The following is a 19,794-nucleotide window of genomic DNA, read 5'->3' on the forward strand; positions in this document are numbered from 1 at the left end:
AGTGGAAATATCAGGACTCTAATGGGTCTAATTCTATACTTTATATTTATCTATTATTTTATATTTCTTAAATCTTTCTTTTTGGCATTTGATAAATTGTTTTCAAATAGTTTTTACCGTGACACTTGTTCTGTCTTATCAGCATGTCAGTCATCTGTAAAGTACTCTGAATTACATGAACCTGTAGGAAAGGGGCTATATAAATAGAGTTTGATCAATTCATTGATAGTGCATGACAGATGACGGCACAGTGACCATTTGTGCATGCATGTTCCCACTCATTGCTGGTGTAAATGTAGCCTGAGCGAAAGCTTAACAAGTTAAACCCCTCTTTCCTATGATGCCATGGTGTAATCAGATGGATGCACACTCACTCACACACACACACACACACACACACACAAATAACATTTTCCTGCATGACATACACTGGGACAGGGGAGGTTATTTTGGGTGCACAAGGCGAACAAAATGTTTGTGTATTAAGCTTCTGAACAGAAAGATGATGGAAAGATTCCATTTCAGGAATTCAACAGATGACCTTTTCCTAAAGGTTGGACAAAATTACTGCAATGTGTAGAAAAATAACAGCCTTCAGATTCATCTAGGGCCAGGGAAATCATGACAGTAACACTGACCTCTTTGATCCATGTGTGCGTTCACTCACACATGTACAAACACAAATGCAAACATTTTATGACCCACAATCCCTACGGCCAAAGAATGAAAGACAAAGTGATGCTGTCATGTGAAAACCACCCTGGTTCTTTTGTTTCAACTATGGCTTGAGAAATTTCTGTGACCACTTAGGCCTGGGAAATCATTTTCAACTCTGTTTCATATATTTAAAATCAGGTAGTGGTCAAGCTACAAGCAAGGCTGCTGTTCTTAGTTCCTGAAACATTTTAGAGACACAAGGTTTTCGTCTGACAACAGAGATACGTTCATTTATTATCCAAACAGCCAAAACGGGAAAGTCAACTGCACAGCAACAAACCACTCACTAACATCAAACCAGCAACCTGAGTTCACTGTAGTGGACACTGGCACCAACGTTGAGGCATCAAAATGCATGCTGCATAATCAAGACACATCAAGACTTATGCACTCTACAGATACAGATGCAAACATAAACACAAACACTGCAATGCAGTCTCTGAGCATGAGCAGGAAAGGAATGGAAAGGAGAGGAGAGGAGAGGAGATGAAAGACAGGGACAGGTAGGGCTACAAAACGGAAGTCAGATGGAAATCGATGCGATGACTCTACGTACGGAGGTCGACCTCCAAGCACAAAAGTTGCGGCAGTCTGGCAAAGAGTCGAGCTCAGTCACCTCCTAAAACGTCACACAAAGCAAGAGAACGACACACAGAAAATAAATATGTATTTCCTTACGCTAACACAAAGGAATTTCACATATCACAGATATGCCAAAATAAAAAAATCAAGCACACAAAAGAGATGTACTCACACTAAAGAAGCACAAACATAAACACAGACTATTACTATAAATAGCAATGGGCACAGAGACACTGTCGCATGCATTGACATACAAACATTCTTGCTCAGTGCCTCTTAGTTGCACTCACCAGATACCACACATAGTGGAAACGGCTGAAAATCTTCATTTTTATGGAGTGTGTGCCAAGTTGTGTGTGTGTGCGCGAATGTTTCCCTGTGAGGCTGATGAATCTTTTCTATCTCAAAGTCGACCTGTGTAGCATCTCAATGACAGTACCACTATAAGCAGCGTGACTTGTCTCTCACCTCCTCCTCTACTGTGGCTCCGTGTGTGTCTATCAAAACTTTCGTCACAGGTTCGGCTGCTCCTCCTCCTAAGGCCTCATGCTCTAAGTGAAGGTCGTGTGTGTGTGTGTGTGTGTGTGTGTGTGTGTGTGTGTGTGTGTGTGTGTGTGTGTGTGTTGTGGTGTGACTGTTGGGTTAGAATAATTAAGTATACTGTGCAGAGGAGCTCAGGCATCAAACATTTATACTGACCTCAGTTTAACACTCAGCTTTTCCCTTCCCTCTTTTATCTCCATCGTATGTGTGTTACTGAAGTAACCAATCATTTAACCACACTGAATGTCTGTAATTTTCAGCCTTTTAGTATGTATGGCTGTTAAGGGCTTTTTCTCACAGAAAAACAATAAGACCACAGCTGTTTCAACTCCAATGACTTGCCTTTTATTTCTTTATGAGATAAGACAGAAAAATCTTTAAGTCAGCAGCCCATCACTCTCTCCCATAGCAACACTGTGACTCTGTCATGCTCCATGGTCACAGTGCTGCTGCTGAATAATGCACACAGGCAGGCAGGAAGCATACTAAACACAACCTCAGGACCCTCTTCAACTCCCGTGAGGATAGGAGGTTTCATCAATACAATGACTGTGGAAGGGTTTGTGTGCAAGCACAAATAAAATGGAGGTTTTAGTAAAGGTTTTAGTGTCCAATGGCATACAACACATAATGACCTATAATGACACATAATAAAATGATGCGGGGCTGATATGGTCACTGAATCAATAACAACAATTAATCAGTTCCTTTACACGACTTCTAACTCCCAGAACTCACATTCTGGCTCAGACTGAAGTATAACAGAAAACACTCTCTACCGAGTGGAGTTTCACAACACCAGTAAGTAATGGGGACAGCCCCACAAGTAAACAACCTGCGTCACCGACAAAACTACAAAGGCAAGAGGAGGCTTCAGAGACGTGTAGAAGTGTGTTATGTTGCACATTACCCTAATCCCTGAGGCTGATACAGATCATTAGATCAGTTTATACTAAATATAGTTGATTAAAATAGCAGTGTAGGTTCTATTGCAAGTGGAAAATCAGCATGATGGATTGAAGAACCCGTAAGGCCATAGATGTCAAAGTTGCCTTGGGGAATACTGCGGGCCAAATATCACATTGAATAACATTTGTGCACTTTGCAACCTGCAGCACTTGAGAATTATGGGATAAGTAATACATTAGCTTTGTGCTGTAAAGCACAGGATATATACCATATATTGCTTTTCCATTGCACTTGTACTGATAACTACAGGCATGTTTCACTTTATTCACCTCGAAACCTTTGCAAGATACTAAAAAGAAATGTGATAAAGGTCACTACCAAAAACATTTCAGTTGTTTTGGCATGTGTGAACAGCTGAACCCAACTGAGCATAAAACAAGCAACATGAGTTCAGTGTGGAAAGCCATGTGCAATATGGCATTATGGTATCAAAAGAGACAGACTTAATTCAATTAATCAAACTGAGGTTGACTTAAGCAACACAAGGACACGTGACAAATAAAAATCCCTAAAATGGCATCTTATCATTGCATATTTCCAGTTTAATTTATGATGAACCAGCTCACTCGTCTTCATACAAAAGATGAGAGCTGCAGAAGTGGAGTCTGAGCAGAAAGCAAAGAGTACAGTATCTATCCAACCATGCAGACATGTCACAGGATCAACAGTGAGGGAAGAAAAAGGAAGAGTAGCACAGCTTACCTGCAAAGCAGCCTGAAGTGAGCAATAGAAGAAGAGAGGAGACAAAAAGGGCAGAAGTAGAAGAAAAGAAGACACAATTGGTTAGGAATGTCTGTGTACAAACAGCTAGACAAGAGAGAGCAGTGGGAGCAAGACAACATAAAAATAGCATCAAAGTAAATTGAGGGAGGGGTGGTGGAGGATAGGTGCTCAAGGACAAGCGGAAGCTGGCACACGTACCATCAATGACCGAGCAAGAGGGAAGAGAGAGATAGAGGACAGGACACACAAAATATATAGGGGGAGGAGATGGGGAAAAAAAAAAAAAAAGGAAACGACAGAAGGTACATAAAAAGAAAGACGTCAGAAGAAGAACTACTTGCACACAGTTAGAGACTGAAACGAATATCACTGGAAAGGCAGACAAATTAACAGAAACCTAGCAGACAACAGCTGGGTAAAGGACTGGCAGATGTTGTCTGGAGTTAATGATGTTAAGCTAAGGGCAATTTACCACCACTACATCTTGTAACATAACAATCCTGCTTAATTTTTATACTAGGGAGGGTTCATGAAGCTCCCAAAAGATCAGTGTCCAAAATTAATAGAAGCTTATGACAAAACGGCTCATATATACCTAGGACATATTTGTGAAATTAAAACTGTATGGGGCAAAAAACACATTTCTTCTATTGCCTGTTTGTAATTTCTTGACAAAACTTCTGGTGTGCCCACATGGAAGACAATTTACTAAAAAGTGTGACTCAGTGGGGATATTATGGTTGGCAGAGGTGCTGGACAGAGAAGGCAGCATGCTGAAACGCAATCTTGTTTGTTTGGAAATGGGTTACCGTCAGCCGTCAATAATGCATGGGCGTGTGGCTGAGATCATCCATAAGGATTACCTTACACCTGAGGACGGAGTACTACCTCCATTCACTTAAATAACAAAGTAAATGGCTGAAATCAGTCGTTTAATATATAAATGTCCCCTAGGGCAAATTATTTGCAATATTGTTTCAATTGGAAATAATTGAATTTTAACATGCTAACAAATTGAGAACTTGAGCATGGAGCATTTTAGCATTCAGAGGGAGTTCAGGGCAGAGGAGCAGTGGTGGCGGTGCAGGAGGTTGTGATCAGGGGGATAAGAGCACCTGGCTGTGGGGTAAAAGTCCTGTAAGATCCCAGCAGAGTGCTGTAGATTTACTTTTAATGGCAGGAGGCATAAGTGCAATAAGAAAGGCTTTGTGACCAAAAGCAAGAGGCTCCAACAGCCATAAAGTTACTACATACACACACGAGAAGCCCAGGCTCAGTGTAGCTTTGCCATGTTGATCACACACTGAGTTAAGTATTTATGTTTGTGTGTTTTTCTGCTGGACAGGAGCAAGGACAACAAAGTGAGCGTTCATTATTTTCCATTCACAATCACCCACCTGATCATGTTATATTGTGATTTATGTGTTCAACAAGAAACCAAGAGAAGATGGGGCCATATTGTGTGAGTGTGTGTGTGTGTCTGTGCACCTTTTGCTGGATGGTGGAGTGTTTCTGTTCCATGTCTCTTTTCTCTTTGGCAGCATCTACCACCAGCTGGTCCAACTGCAAGAGACAGAACGACTGATTAGTCAAGCTTACCAAACCACCTGGTCACATACATTTCATTCAGAAACAGCATTGTCATACGTTTAAGTTTTTATTCAAGACAAAACATGTACAACTTGTTGGATTCTTTTTTATTTTTTTTTTAATTTATTTATCTCACCATACAATTACAGAAGACAAGCGTGGTTATCTATCTATCTATCTATCTATCTATCTATCTTTTAAATCAAAGGTTTTTCTTTCGACTGAATTTGAAAGGTTTATGTATGTGTGTGTGCACACTGATGCTTCTTTATTTCCTGTTCCAATCTTGAGAGCAAAAATGATTCCAGCAAATAAACAACTTTTCCACAAGCCACACCGAGACAAGACACACTCTCTCCTCTAAACAAAATGGACTGTGCTACAGAGGCTTCATCATGTGTGAAATTGGATGGGGGGGTGATTGATTCTCCTCGTCTGTGGGAGTAACCATTGCGTGCAGAGAGGAAAAACAAAGAATCTTTTGAGCATAGGGAGAGCAACAAATTAAAAAAAAAAAAAAAAAAAAAAGGAACTTCAATGAAGTGCCGGAGGTCATATGGTGATGCCAAAAATGTGCCAGTTTGCCTTACAGCAGTGAAATTCTACTGTGTGCCTTTTGTCTGTTGCCGCAATGTGACCTAAATCAGCACGTCTCAAGCCCAAAACACAAAAGGATCAGTATCAAATTATAGGTCAATGATTGAGGAGGGGGTTATAGAATTACACGTGAATAAGGGTGAGTAGAGTTCAAAGTTTCAGTCTCCTGTTAAGTGCCAAACTTCGGAGAAGTGATTTATCCACCAGGCATTGATTCTTCTTACTACCGACCTACAAATCACTAATGATCCACTGGTTTCTTTTCACTACATTTCTAATATAAAGAAAGCAATGTAGCTTGGTAACAGGTTTGTCAAGAAACTAATAATAGTTGTCACTGAACCAACCTATGGCAACATAAAGCTAAAATCATTATCATTCTCTTTGTGACCCTGTGTAAGCAGTATGTGCCTTAAAATCCCTGATTTATTTAAAACTGGCATACTCGGTATCAGTTGCTTGGCCATAAACATTTGACGCATGGCTCTGCTGAGTGAGTACATATACAAAGAATTTAACAATAAAAATGAAAGAAAGAAAAATAAATCAGTACAGAAAAGAGAAATGTGACAGTAAAGGCATATTGAACATTGAACATGAGTGTTTTGCATGTTCAGTACAGATTTGACAGGCACCAGTGACCACAACTTCCAAGCTAGGGGGCAATTTCATATTAATGGGTAACAGAGAAGCCACTGTACAAAATGATACGGAGGAAGGCGGAACCAAGATTTGACTTCCTCTCTGATGTGGTAAAATGTTTTGTACTGTAGCTTTCATCAGCCAGTATTTTTAGCAAAATAACAGTCTGCTTATTAACAAAAGAGTCACAGAGCTTTCTTTCACAAAATACATATGAACATAAAAACGCTACTATTTGATATATTTAGAGAGGACAGCACTGGAGGGAGCTGGATCCTTTGTTTTATTTACAGAGGAAATGGGTGGACGGCAAAGCGGCAGTCTGATAACATCAGATGGGAAATGTTTTTCCCTGTCGCACCATAACAACTAGTCCAGTCCAGTCCATGTCATCCATCCGCCTCTATCTGTATCTGTAAAGGCAGGTTTGTGTTTGTGTGTAGCTCTCTGCATATTTTGTGACAGTGACTCAACTTAACTTCAACATCTTATCTATGTGTAGCCCCCGCTGATTTCATCAGCGGAGACAATCGTCTCAAACGGTTCATTCGGTCTCTGTTTGTCACCTACAAACCACAGAACCACACTGAAGCCTTTCACTCAGATCTGTCATGACATGTAACTACGATGACAAGCTGCATGATTCATGGAAAAGATATTAAAGAAACCATCCCTCTGAATGCACATATTCATTCAGCACATGTGTTCAACCCTGAGGCTCTGTGTCATGGAAAGATGCATTCAGCAGAATATCTTATATTTAAAAGCAGTCCAGCTGTTTCCAACAGCAAGGATGGAAAAAATAGCATATTTCACATGAATCATGACGTTGTCATGCAAGTATATTCAAAATGGAACTTCAGTAATCTTAGTTTTGGCTGATTGTGGGTAAATAAAACAGATTATAATATTTCTTTGTTTAATTGACTTGTCATCAGTCCTGCTGTAACTTTCTGTATCAGCTCCAGCTACATACCAGTTCAGTAACTCATTCTCAAACAACCACAGCCACAGTATTGTAAAAGTCTGGTTTTAACCTCCGGAGGAGTATAATATCTTCCTGTTTTTGTGTGACCACTATTCCTTTCATCATCAATGTTTCTAGAGGTTGCTGGGCAATTTCAATTTTCTGTCTTCTGTTCACAAGCAAAAGCAACCGCACTGTTGAGATTATTGTGCAAGACCGCTTGACACCCGTATGCTCCATACTGCACATCTTTTTGACTCCAGGACAGGGTAGGAAACAAGCTCTGTTCATCTACCGCCCACTTCTATCTTTTCCTCTCACCACCCCCAAAGTATAGAACTGATGAAAACCAACATGTGCAGTATTTTCATAAGAGGAAATAAGTGCATTTCTCTGCACTGACATTCAGCCGGGTGCTCTGTCTTCTAAAAAAAAAAAATTATTTGTCAGCTTATTGACTGTGAAAGATCATCACATTTTTTTTTTTTTTTTTGGAGTGCCACTTTTCCTGACCTGGTTCTGGAGAGTATATACTAGCAAACTGTTGTTGGTTTGTATTCCCACCCTTGATCATTTTCTCATTCGTTACAGGCACCAAATCATATTATCAGACCTGTTGACAGCTCCTCCACACCTCCCTGCACAGCCTCTCCACCTTCTTCAGCTTCATGATGGGGAAGAGAAAAGAAATAATCCACAATCTTCTTGTCGCTGCTTCCCACAGCTCAGCGTCTAATCTTCCTTTCCTTTCAGTCTTGTACTGCTCCAAATTCAGTGCGACAGGCTTACAATCCACACAGCACAGTTATACTCAAGTTGTTCTCAGTTTGAAACCAACCCTCTATCTCTCTTTCCCTCCCTCTTTAGGGTCTTTTTCACTTATCTCCCTTTTTTCTCACACAATCCTTGCTTTTCTTTTCTTCAGTCTTTTGAGTGTTGAAGTCACAAGCTTTACAGTCCATGCCTTTCCATTCTGTTTCAATCACTTTTTGCTTTGATAAGATTACATTCTGCCTCTTATTCCTTCCTAAAATGTGCTTTTGAAGTGGGTCTGTCCTCCCCCTTCTCTGTTCCCGCTACTCTTTGGTTCTTTCTGTCAACTTCTTGATAGTACCAACATCAGATGGGTCCAACTTCAGAGCATGAGGGTTAGAAACCACACTCTTTTCTCAAATCCAATTTGGAGGACCGCTGTCTGGAATCTTCAAATCTGGCTTCCAAAATTGTCTTTTTTACTCTTTGTCAAATAAAAAAGCACTGTTTAGTTCCTTTTTGTCATTTTTTTGTTGGTCCAAACATCAGAAAAACATGTTTACAAGCTGCACTCAGCTCCTCCTTGACTCCTGACTGTGTGGCTGGACTCCTTCCTTCCTTGGTCTTGCACCCACTCTTGAGAAATGCCGCCTTCTCATTCAGCTCTTTTACTGCTCCAGCATCAGAGCCACTAGTTTATATTCCACAACCTTCAGTATCACTCTCGGGTTTCTTTGCCGTGTTCGCTCAGCTGACTGTCAAACCTGTGAGTCTGACAGTAGGAAAAACCTTTTCCAGCCTTTTGGGCTGCTCTCTTCCTCATTCCCTCTCACTGTAACAGCAGCTCCTTGTCTGATAATCATCTTAAAGTCACATTCGGCCCATCCTCTGGCTCAGAGGGAAGGCTCTGTTTATCAGAGGTTGCACACAGACACACACAGAACTGAAACATCAGTTGATGAAAAGAAAGCAGTACACACTCACACAGAAGTGTTTAAGTAATGAAACAATATTGTCCTTGCCTACATAATAATAAGTGTTCACCTATGACAGTGCACTAGTATGTAAACTTAGCTAACAGTTATTCTGCTGCTCCACTAAAAATAGCTTCATGTTTACTTATGTTGCATGAGTTTATACTGTATGTTCTGACAACAATGTAAATCCTGTCCAGGACCAGTGTAGTGTATATTTTTACAAGAAGTATTAAAATTAAAAGAAGGAAGTGACACATGAATTTACAGCCATCTGAATTACTTTCCCAGCTGACAATTTTTTATAATATCTTGACAATATCTTGTAATACAACAACAGTAATGTAACTAAATCACTTTTACCATATTTGAAGATAATGTTATAACATAATATCATAACACAATCACATTATGTCATGAGTGATTTGTGTTGACTAAGGAATAACAAAGAAGAAAACTGTAACCTTTACATCATCACTCATTAAAATGTGTGTGCATGTATTTATGCTGTAGCCCGTACCTGTCCTCCAAGCTGTTTCATAAGAGGTTGTAGTTCACTGAAGAGGTCATATCCTTGGTGAAAGAACGTCAAGTGGGCATACATGAAAGACAGCATCTGTAGAGAAGACAGCAATTACTCAAAGAGCCAAAAGGAAGGATGCACAGATCGTTTAATGTATTAAAGAAGTACACGTACCGATTTCAGAATTTCTGATCTTCTCTTGGATTGTAGCACATTGATCTGCAATGAACAAAAACACAAACAGTGAGAAGAGGGGAAGAGGTTTCTTTGATGCTGCTGGATCATATTCTGCATGTTGATAAGAAAATAATATAAAGCACAGATTTACAGAAAAAAATAAAATCCCCAGTGACAATATCACATATGAGAGACAAATGCATGGAGGGAAAGTGAAGAGAAGAAAAGGGGGAATGAGGTGAGACACTGAGAGATGAAACAAAAAAAGGAACATCTTAAGAAAAAAGCAAATGAAAGAAAGCAGACAAGCTTGAAATGAGTTGTACTGAAATTGAATGAGACCATCACCACAGGCAGTGCGGGACAGTACTCCTTAAATCTGGCACCAGGGGGAGCCATACGTCTCATGTTTAACCCACAGATGCTGCTGTAGCCCTTCTCACCTATCATCTACAATCTCCTGCTGCATTCACTGCCTCCCCCTCTCTGCCTGTTTGTGTGTGTGTGTGTGTGCGTGTGTGTGTGTGTGTGTGTGTGTGTGTGTGTGTGTGTGTGTGAGACACACTCTTCTTCTCCTCCAGAGCTTATTACCATGGTGCTGCTCATCTGTCCTGGGAGGTTATCTTAGGTTAATGTTGCAGAGTAGTGATAAGATATGCCTAACTTCATTTCTGACAGACAGGAACTAATAACAGTAGCAGACTCACTGACTGGGCCGTGGTGGATGCGTATGGCTACTATGAAAAGCTTCTTAGGGATTATTTTATGGATTAACATTGGTCTATTGGTCCTTGTTGTGGCCAGCGATAATTTTTTTAGCTGTAGGTTGTAAGGCCCTTTTCCCTAGCAACACTAACCACAGTTGTGTTTATATACAGCTGTAACTCCCACTCAGGGAAAGGAAGCTTACTTTTCCATCTCCTAGCCATAGTGGCTGATGCATCACAACTTTTACAAGCCGCCTCCTTCCCTTGATTACAGTCAATTAGTAGTTTCGACTGGAGCAGCACCTCTAAACGATGACTGTTTAACTTGCAAAGTGCAATACAGTGTCAACAAACACAACAGCTGCAGGCAAAATTTATAAGCATTTGGTTGGTAGGTGGTTGTTAATTTGAAGTAATTCCATACTTGTAGGACTGTGAAGACACAACATTTGGGCAAAATTTAGGTTTAAATTATTCTAGAGTTTTCGGGTTTGTTAAGTTTTGTAGATTAACAACACCCATTTATCAAGTGTGCTTCTGCTTTTCAGTGCTATGTGTGTTTCTATTTTAGGCACTTTTTGTAAGTCAGGGGTAAGGGTGAAGTCAAATGGCTGAATTATTTCTTCATCTCATTACATTTTGCATCTATTTTTTCTTGTTTGATAATAGTCACCGAAAATTTCAAAAATGAGCATTCTATGAGCTCTACATAGCACAGCAGGGTAAAAGGGAGATGCTCCAATCTTAAGAAGTCATGAATGCAAGTCTGGCTTGAAACCCCTCTCATATATTTTCCTCTCCCTCTACCATCTTGCATGTCACTGTAAGCTGTGCACTGTATAATTAAGCAAAAATGCCACAAAAACAATCTAAAAAGAAAAAAAAGAAAAAGAAAAAGAAGCTAAAATCGGTCTCAAATATTTCCTGCAAGCACAGCTGCAGAGGCTAGCTGCATTTTAAAAGTGCTGACAGCACAATCCAAATGTGAAACTTAAAAGGAGACCCATTTGAATCAGTTGTGCTAGCTGCTAGGCTTATAGATTTCCTACAAGCATAAACAGGCAAGATAAATACTCAACTAATTAGGCTTCATTTTTATGAGACAATGATTATGTAGTGGGATACTGGAGCACACAGCCAGGCCTATTTTGAAACCCGCTTTTGGTTTTTTTTCACCATCTAATTTTGGAGCGAACAGCATTGTCTGTTCTTTGGAGGGAGATTCAATAACAGGGTTGGCAGCTGCCTTATAAGATAAGAAAACCACTACTGTGGCCAAGAGGAGTGACCAAGGGCTCAGCTGATGTATTTAATGATACATGAGCGCTTTTCACAGCGAAACGTCAGGGTACAGTCATCTGACATTTGTGCAGCTTTGACAGAAAAATGGTTGAAGTACAAGAAGGAAAAACATATTGTGCAAAAGGACATATGCTATTTGGACATATTTGACTTTTCACCTGAAAGTCATTTCTCCCTGCACAGATTGTTCAACCTCTAAAAAGGCAACTATTTTGCAAGCAAATATGTTACAGTATCACATTAGTGAAATGGTAAATCCTGGCTTTTTTTATAGTGAATAAAAAAACTTCTCATTTATTCTCTTATGTACTTCCTCCTCTTGCTTTCTTCCTCTGCTGCTCTTTCTCCAATGACCTCACCTAAAAATATGAATTCTTATGTGAAAATGATGAATAACTTCTTAAAAGCTTTAGTTATAAATCCATTTATATAAAGTATTAATGTGTCTGTTCACCAATCTATCCACACAAGTGTATAAAAATGTAGTATGTTACCAAGTACCATCATGTAATTGTTACTTTTTCAAGCAAAAATCGAAAACCACTTCTACCTACTTTTACTTCTAAATCAGATGCTGCCTGTGTCTCGTTGAAGCTACTGCTGCCGTGTTTTTGAGCTAAATCCACCCTGACGTGGTGAGGTGGAACATGACAAGTGGATGAGCGTGGGCCTTTTCACTTTGCAAATAACAGAATCAAACACAGCTGTGGTTCATTCTTGTCTGTGCCACATCAGCATGTTTAACCTGACTCAGCATATTAAGTTCCATATCCAAATCCATGTTGGCTGGAGTGCAGAGAGAAATATCGAACATGACGGAGTGTAGCTCAGGTTTTTTAAAGCCTCTATGTTAAAAGCTGCATGTCAGCAAAGATCAAAAACCACTTCTACCTTCTATAAGGTGGAAGGTATATATATATATTTAAGGAAGGTGTGGACTAAAATGAGGCACCACATTAAAGGAATGCCATAATGACTGCATGTACTGCAGAAGAGCATGGACGCCACTTTCCTATAAGGAAAGAGTAACTTTCAACTGCTACTTGAAATTTGTAGCAAGGGCACTGATTCTGTGCAACAGCCTGTCCCCTACAATTTAAACAACCTATTAGGCCACAGCAATAAAATTATGTAGCTGACATCTGTAGGGCAAAAACAAGGGAAGAAAAAAACACACACATCCAAAAAGTAAAATGAGCAAGCGCGAGGAGAGTGATAATTCAAAGTCTGCTGTCCCAAACTGCCAGCACTAGCAGGCAAGCTCACAAACAAGGCTCTTGCGGTAACATTAGTTCAAACCAAACAGATCATGTCTGCCTTTTCAATCATTACTAAGTCTTGCCCTACCTGTAAGACGTAGTCGAGGACGATGTGTCGGAAGCACTTGCGTGTGGCAGTGAGGATGTTGGTGGCCTCCTCCACCTCGTGCTGCTTGTTGCGGGGTGCCTGGGCATTCTTGATCAGTGCTGCTTCCTTCTCCTCGCTCACTTTATCAAATTGCTTCTTGGCTTCTTTGAACTTACGTAGGTCACTGGCAAAGAATAAAAGCGCTGTATTAGTATTATACAATAACATTTTTAATTGTGTGGGAATGTAAATCGGGACTGTTTAAGGAAAATCAGTTAACAGTATTCAAGATATTTAATTATTCAGTAGGACATGAGAATAAAGGTTTTAATAAATGAAGTTTGTTGAGTAACAGTTTCTTTCAGTACTACTTCTGCTAATCCTGTTGGCTGAGTTGGGTGGAACTACTCTAGAATAATGCCAAAAATGTGGTACAATGGAATTTGTACATAGTTTAGGGATAAACTTTTATAAGTTTTCACAAGCTACGACCAATGTCAAATAGGACACTTCCTTTTGTTTTCCACCATCTTGTAAAGGGGAAAGGTCAAATGTTAAACGGAGCTAAGTTATCTCTGGATGTGAAGCAACACAACCAAGATCAAAGGTGATCTCACAAATCTCGGGTGAGGTGGAAATCCAAGAAGGTTAAAACAAACAAACTTATTTGATGAAACTACTTGACTCGGCTTTTGTGAATGCAGAGCTGCTGTGTGTAATTTTGAGGAGGAGGACAAAATATGAGTCCTCAAGCTATAACGTGTTCCACATTAATTCTTTGCTGTGTTTTGCCTAAGTGTGATTAAGTCACAGCTGAGTGCTGCAAGGTAGTGAATAATTGTGAGGGAAGTATGGATGCTGCTGATGTGGGTGTCTAGCCACGCTGTGCCATGGGCAAAAACTGCTAATCCTTATAATGAAATAAACCAGAAGCCTCCGCTGCTTCCTGCTCTTATACAAGCAGTCTGGAACTCAGTGCTGTTTTAGAAGGTGAAATGAGGTCTACAGTAGATCTGAAAATATCATCATACATATTCATATTATTTTCTTTATTATATATTATGTGATTGCCTTTATGTGATATAATTACATGCCAGGAGCAGATCCTCTCCACATCAGATGAGACATCCTACTACTCAAGCTTTTTCTTCACATTCATAATTTCAGGAGAGGGCTTTCTCTGTTCCACAGCTGTTGCATAATTCAGCTAACATGGATTTAAGTGCAGGTATGTTATGTCATGTCCACCTCAAATGTGTCCAGTGTTCTTCATCTTAAGTTGATCTAAAGGCATGAGTTAAATCCCTAAATGTTACATGTGCTGCTGTTCTCACAGATGACACAAATTTTTCATTCGTCATTCTTCAAAAGCTCTGGGTTCTAAGAAGAATAACCAGCTTTATCATCTTATTCAATTAATACTCACTCTTTGACAAATGTTTGAAGCTGGGTCTTGATTGATCTCTGGGCCTGATCGAATAATATCTGCAGAGAAAGACAGAAAAGTGTAAATACCCCCTTCTGTTTTGAGATAAAGCTTTTCTCCAGTTATTTGAATAATTCAAGCATTAAACATCTTAAGGCACTTCTCTAAGAAAGCAACAAAATACTGATACATGTGTTCACTTTCCAGACCACACAATCTCTAGCGAGTCAGCATTCAACAACCCTGTTTAGGTTTTTGTTAACATCACAGGCTGCAATTAAGCAGCTAAATTTACGCAAACAAGCTGACTTTGTAAACTCCCCTCATAAAGACATAAACACAAGAAATGACGTGATTCGTTTACTCTTGGTTGTGAGCCATACTCTCATTAACCTGCATTCTTCCTTAAAAATTAGCTCCCAGGCAAATGGCCCGACAAATGCTCCTGTCTAAATAAGGCTTCAGTGCGATTTCATGGCCAGATAAGACAATAAGAGCAGTGAGGCTGGGAGAAGCTACCAGTGGCAAACAGATTGAGCACTGTATTTGAGTGGGTCATGTGCTGAAAGAACGCTGAGTGGCAAAAACCTATCTGACAGTCAGCTGACGTGACCACAGTTTCTGTTCTTGAGTCACAGTCGAAAGCACTGTGGCGCTTGGAGGCTTTTAGGGAACTAGTCGAGCAAGCTGATAGGAGGACTTTGTGAAGAAAGACTCAGTATAGACTGCCCACTGTGCAGCTCCTTTAGGATAATAGTTAAGAGGACATACAGTACAATAAATTCTCAACAACTACGCTTTAACCTGGCAACTTTACAGTCTGGTTGAAAGGTACAACCTAAGACCGTCTATAGAACCCAAATTCAACCAACCTCTCTGTAATCAATAACTTGGTCTATAAGACATGAGACATCAGAAAATTGAGTCCAAGGGGACATTTTTCATCATATTGCTTTATTGTATTTCCAAAGTCCAAACCCCAAAAGGTATTCAGTTTACTATAAAGTAAAACAAATCTTCCAATTTATGAAGCTATAACTATAATATTTTACATATCCTTCAAAAAAATAACTTAATCGATTATCAAAATAGTAGCTGATTAATCTTCTGTCAATCTACTAATCAATTAATAAAAGAGATGCACCTAAATAAAAGTGTCTCTAAACTATTTTTTCTTGAAGCACTTAAGCATTAATAGCAATGATTAGTGATGTACAGAACAGGTCTTTTTTTACATGTCACAGCAGGTAAAGTATGGGTGTAATTAATAACAATTAATTCTATCTAAGGTAAATGTGCCATTAATAGGTATCTTGTGTGGTGCATTTGGGGACACTTTAATGGCACCATGGCTTCATGAATGTTATTACTTACTGCATATCTTGCTTGAATAAAGCCTCTTAAATCACTGGTTGACTGTTAATTGTTAACAACCAAGTTTTTAAAGTTGAAACAAATTATATCTGGGTCGAGCAAGAGTTACGTTCACATACACAACCTCAAAGAACACAAAGGTTCAACTCCCCGTTGCAGTACCCCCAGCTTTAACTGTTTATTCCAACAAACATGTCACAGACAGTGTGACGCTGGCTGGAAACTCACTCTGAACATGTTATGCAGAGCTAATAAAAACAAGACATGACAAGGGAGATGAAGAGAAGAACTTTCAGTGTGGAGCAAGAGCCTCCAGCTCACCCTGTGCCTCCTCTGTGCTCAAGGGTGTCTTAATGAGAGGACAAACAAACGAAAGTTGTGTCTCCATTTTGAAATGTCAGTGTCATTCCTACCAGAGACTGACTGAGGAGACTAACAAGGGGATTCTGGGAAAGGACAGTCACATAATCAGATCTGCCCTACTGGGCTCCTCTGAGAGTTTGTTAGGAGACGAGAGGATAGAACAAGGGATAAGGTGTCATGTTAGTTCATTGTCCAAGGTCTTGTGGCTGGAAATTACATGCATTGGAAGACCACACAATAAAACCTGTAGGCCAACAGAATACCTATATTTCTCTGACTGAAGCCTAGAATGCTTTCTTCTTGTATTTCAGCTGTCTCGAGGATGACAACCACATCATAAAAACTTAACCATGACCATGTTTACTTTGGGAACGCATGATTTAGTTCAACAGATAAACATTGAGAAAATTGGAGGCAGGGAATAGATTTTATGAGACAGGAAACTATCTCTATACCATTGACTTTACATGCTAGGCGAAGTAACTTTTGTAAGTGAGTAAAACAATCCCAAAGCTATGTTGACATTAAAGTCGTGGTTAAAGAAATTATTTTTTATTTTTGGGGGGGTTTTTTGCATCTGACCCAAAGGGCTTTCTTTTTATGGATTGCAATGAATGATGTGCAGACAGACACATTTTAAGTAAAACCCTATTTCACCCATGAAAGCAGCTGAAGGTTAAATGTATGCTAATCCTTTGTAAAGTGGTTCTTGGACACTTTCTGCTTCCCTTCCTCAAACCAGTGGCCCTCCATTCAAAGACCAATTTTCTCCTTGTAGTGGTCTACTTCTGTCCTTCCCAGCAGTAAATAAAACTGACAGCTAAAGAGCTGTCCCAGACTGTCAGCCCAGCTGAGTGTTGTCATCGCCCGGCTGTCAAAGGGAAAAAAAGAGTAATGATACATCCGGTTTCACATGGCAGTGATAACATACCGTGTGATAGTTGATCATCTCCTGAAGGCTCTCAGCAAACTTTGTGAGACTAGACTGTGGAGAGAAAAGAAGGGCAGCCATGAAGGATAAACTCATGAACCCATGACGGATAAGAATATAACAATAAAACAGAAATAACTGCACAGGGCAAACAATAAAAAGTAGGCCTGTACCAAGGCTGCACAAATAATGAATGGGATGAAATGCAAATTTCTGCCAAATGCTACACCACAGACACAAACTCTTCTGTCAGACAGGTATGTCTATGCACAAACCAAGGTCTTTTTGGAGACACACTAGTACTTGGGAAAGAATTCTTTTGGCTAAGTCACTCTCTCCAAATACATGTAGTGGCTGAAGTTCTAACCCTAGGGAGAGGCAGTGAACTAAGTACACAAAGACCAGAGAGGAAGTGCTTGCCTTGCCATGCAAAATTCATGTGAGAAAACAAAACATCTGACCTCGGCAAAACCCAGTGGACAGTACAGGATTTTAGGAAGCCTCATTTTTTGTAAATCTAGATTTAATCTGGTAATGTCATCAAGGATGAAAACACATTACTCAAGAGAGAAAACAAGGTAGTGCATGTTAACAGAGAGGAAGTACAGGCCTCTTCACAAATGGGAACAAGGAAGAAGCAAGTTATGATGTTACACTATACCGATTCAAACTCGTTTTTAAAATGTTTTTTTATTTCACTATTGTTTAATAACTTAAAATTATATTCAATATTTCATTACTTTATAAAATTTCAAGAGACCCTCCATCACACACATAAAAAAATAAGAAAACCCACACTGCAATAGTGTTAACGTTGGTGACTCTCAATGTTTGAGATCAAGCCAGAATGTTTTTCTATTTACCTCGATGACTTCATCTCTGGTGGACTGCTGGGCTAGCTCCCGGATCCCGTTAACAAACTGCTTATTGGCTGCATTGTAGGCTTTTCCAGCATCAATCATCCCAATACACAATTTCACCAACTAGAAAGAAAGAGAAAGAGAGAAATACTTAAAGGGGGAATATGAGAGAAATGCAGGAATGCAGTTATAAACAGAAGTGTAGATGAACACTTGAATGAAGAGAAACTTGTAACAGTGCTGGCTAATTTCTTCAGGATATTCATTCTTATTAAAAAATATTTTAAGTGTGCTGGACTCATAGTCGTTGGTGGATCTGCAGTGTATAAGAATAACACTGAAAAACAACAAGCTAAGCCAGTTTCTTGGTAATTAACAACAGGCACTTCTTTCCCTTCTGACTCATTGGGGCCAAAGATAATTCCAGGTTACGTAAACTCACAACAAACTCTGGCCGTGCTCCATCCACTCCCACACAGGAGATGACACAACCTCAATCTGCCTCTGCAGCCGAAGCAGCTAAATAACTCAACTACACATGCTCATTCTAAGCAATCTCCTGAACTGATAAGTAAGTGATCAGCACTCAATAAATAAAAACAAAAAAAACACAAAGTGCTTGTTTCTCCTTCAGGAAAGTTTGTTGAAACATATGACATTGGGTGTTTTGCAGCAAAACTCAAGTAAATCTATTTGAATCAGAAAGGTAATTAAACTCAAACAATGAGTAATAATCTAAATAATACTGTTTATATAATAGTGATTTTTTATGTTTCAAAAAATGTGTTTCATCATCAAAACATGTAAATGTCTTAGTAGCAAAGGTTTAAAAGGTAAAAAGTAACTTTAAGTGACCCTTCAGGTACTTGTCTGTAATGTAAACAATTATTATAAATGAGCAGGTCTTACAAGACAAGATGGATGGTGACTCTTTATTGAATACCCTTTCAACACACAACACCCGCACACACCATCATAATTTGCGATCTCATTTGCATAACAGATTTTTTTTTTTGCTCCTGCCACATTTGTCATCACACACATTCTGCTGTTGGTACACCACATTCATTTGCTTGTTAGTATAATATGCGGCAACACAATTTTTATACATTTTTTGGCTTTGACAGGATCAATACTTTATTTATAGATTAATATTTAAACATAAGGTTGTTGATATTTCTGTCATTTTACTTGTTTGATTAGTAGATAATTTCGCAATAAAATGTGGTTCAGAAAATCTAAATAAAAGTAACCATGTATACTGGGCAAGGGATGCTTTTATTAAAAAAAAAAACTGAACCACAGTTCAATCACATCTGACCTGTAAGAATATCTTCAGCCATAACACACCAGCCAGCCATTGTTACAGTCCCCAGTACGTTTACACACCATCTTAGGAAAAGAGTCTTTTTAAAAGCAGAGTTTACAATGGCACAGTTAAACGTGTGTTTACTTTTGATTCAACATGGCTTTGTGTGAACATAAGTGGAAGGTAGGAAGCTCAAAGAAAGAAAGTTGAACTCCGGTTTTGTCTCTGGACTCCACCCATCAACACATATACTGTATCACACAAACACACCCTCTCTGCAGCAGATCCTTCTTCTCCAGAGGGTGGGACTCTGTAAGACTGTAAGTATGAACTCAGATCCCAAGGCCTCATCCTCAGCTAGTGAACTTACTCTCAGCAATGCGGGGATCCATTGTTAGGAGGACTTTGTTTGCCAACA

General features: G+C 39.4%; 1 protein-coding gene across 3 annotated transcripts in view; it reads right to left on the minus strand.

Moving 5' to 3' along the window:
- The window catches only part of LOC130170562 (arf-GAP with coiled-coil, ANK repeat and PH domain-containing protein 2-like), a 51,470-nt gene that overhangs the window by 16,313 nt on the left and 15,363 nt on the right, over positions 1-19,794 (minus strand). For 2 of the 3 annotated variants that reach the window (XM_056377994.1, XM_056377996.1), the window contains exons 3-10: positions 18,071-18,190; positions 17,208-17,261; positions 14,540-14,598; positions 13,114-13,297; positions 9,755-9,799; positions 9,578-9,673; positions 5,023-5,097; positions 3,514-3,525 (exon numbers count right to left, since the gene is read on the minus strand). In XM_056377994.1, the coding sequence (XP_056233969.1) occupies positions 3,514-3,525; positions 5,023-5,097; positions 9,578-9,673; positions 9,755-9,799; positions 13,114-13,297; positions 14,540-14,598; positions 17,208-17,261; positions 18,071-18,190 (645 nt within the window). The remainder of the gene's footprint in view (positions 1-3,513; positions 3,526-5,022; positions 5,098-9,577; positions 9,674-9,754; positions 9,800-13,113; positions 13,298-14,539; positions 14,599-17,207; positions 17,262-18,070; positions 18,191-19,794) is intronic. The other variant, XM_056377995.1, reaches the window with a different exon arrangement.

This window comes from Seriola aureovittata, chromosome 6 (assembly GCF_021018895.1).
Source record: "Seriola aureovittata isolate HTS-2021-v1 ecotype China chromosome 6, ASM2101889v1, whole genome shotgun sequence".
In the NCBI taxonomy this organism is placed as follows: domain Eukaryota; kingdom Metazoa; phylum Chordata; class Actinopteri; order Carangiformes; family Carangidae; genus Seriola; species Seriola aureovittata.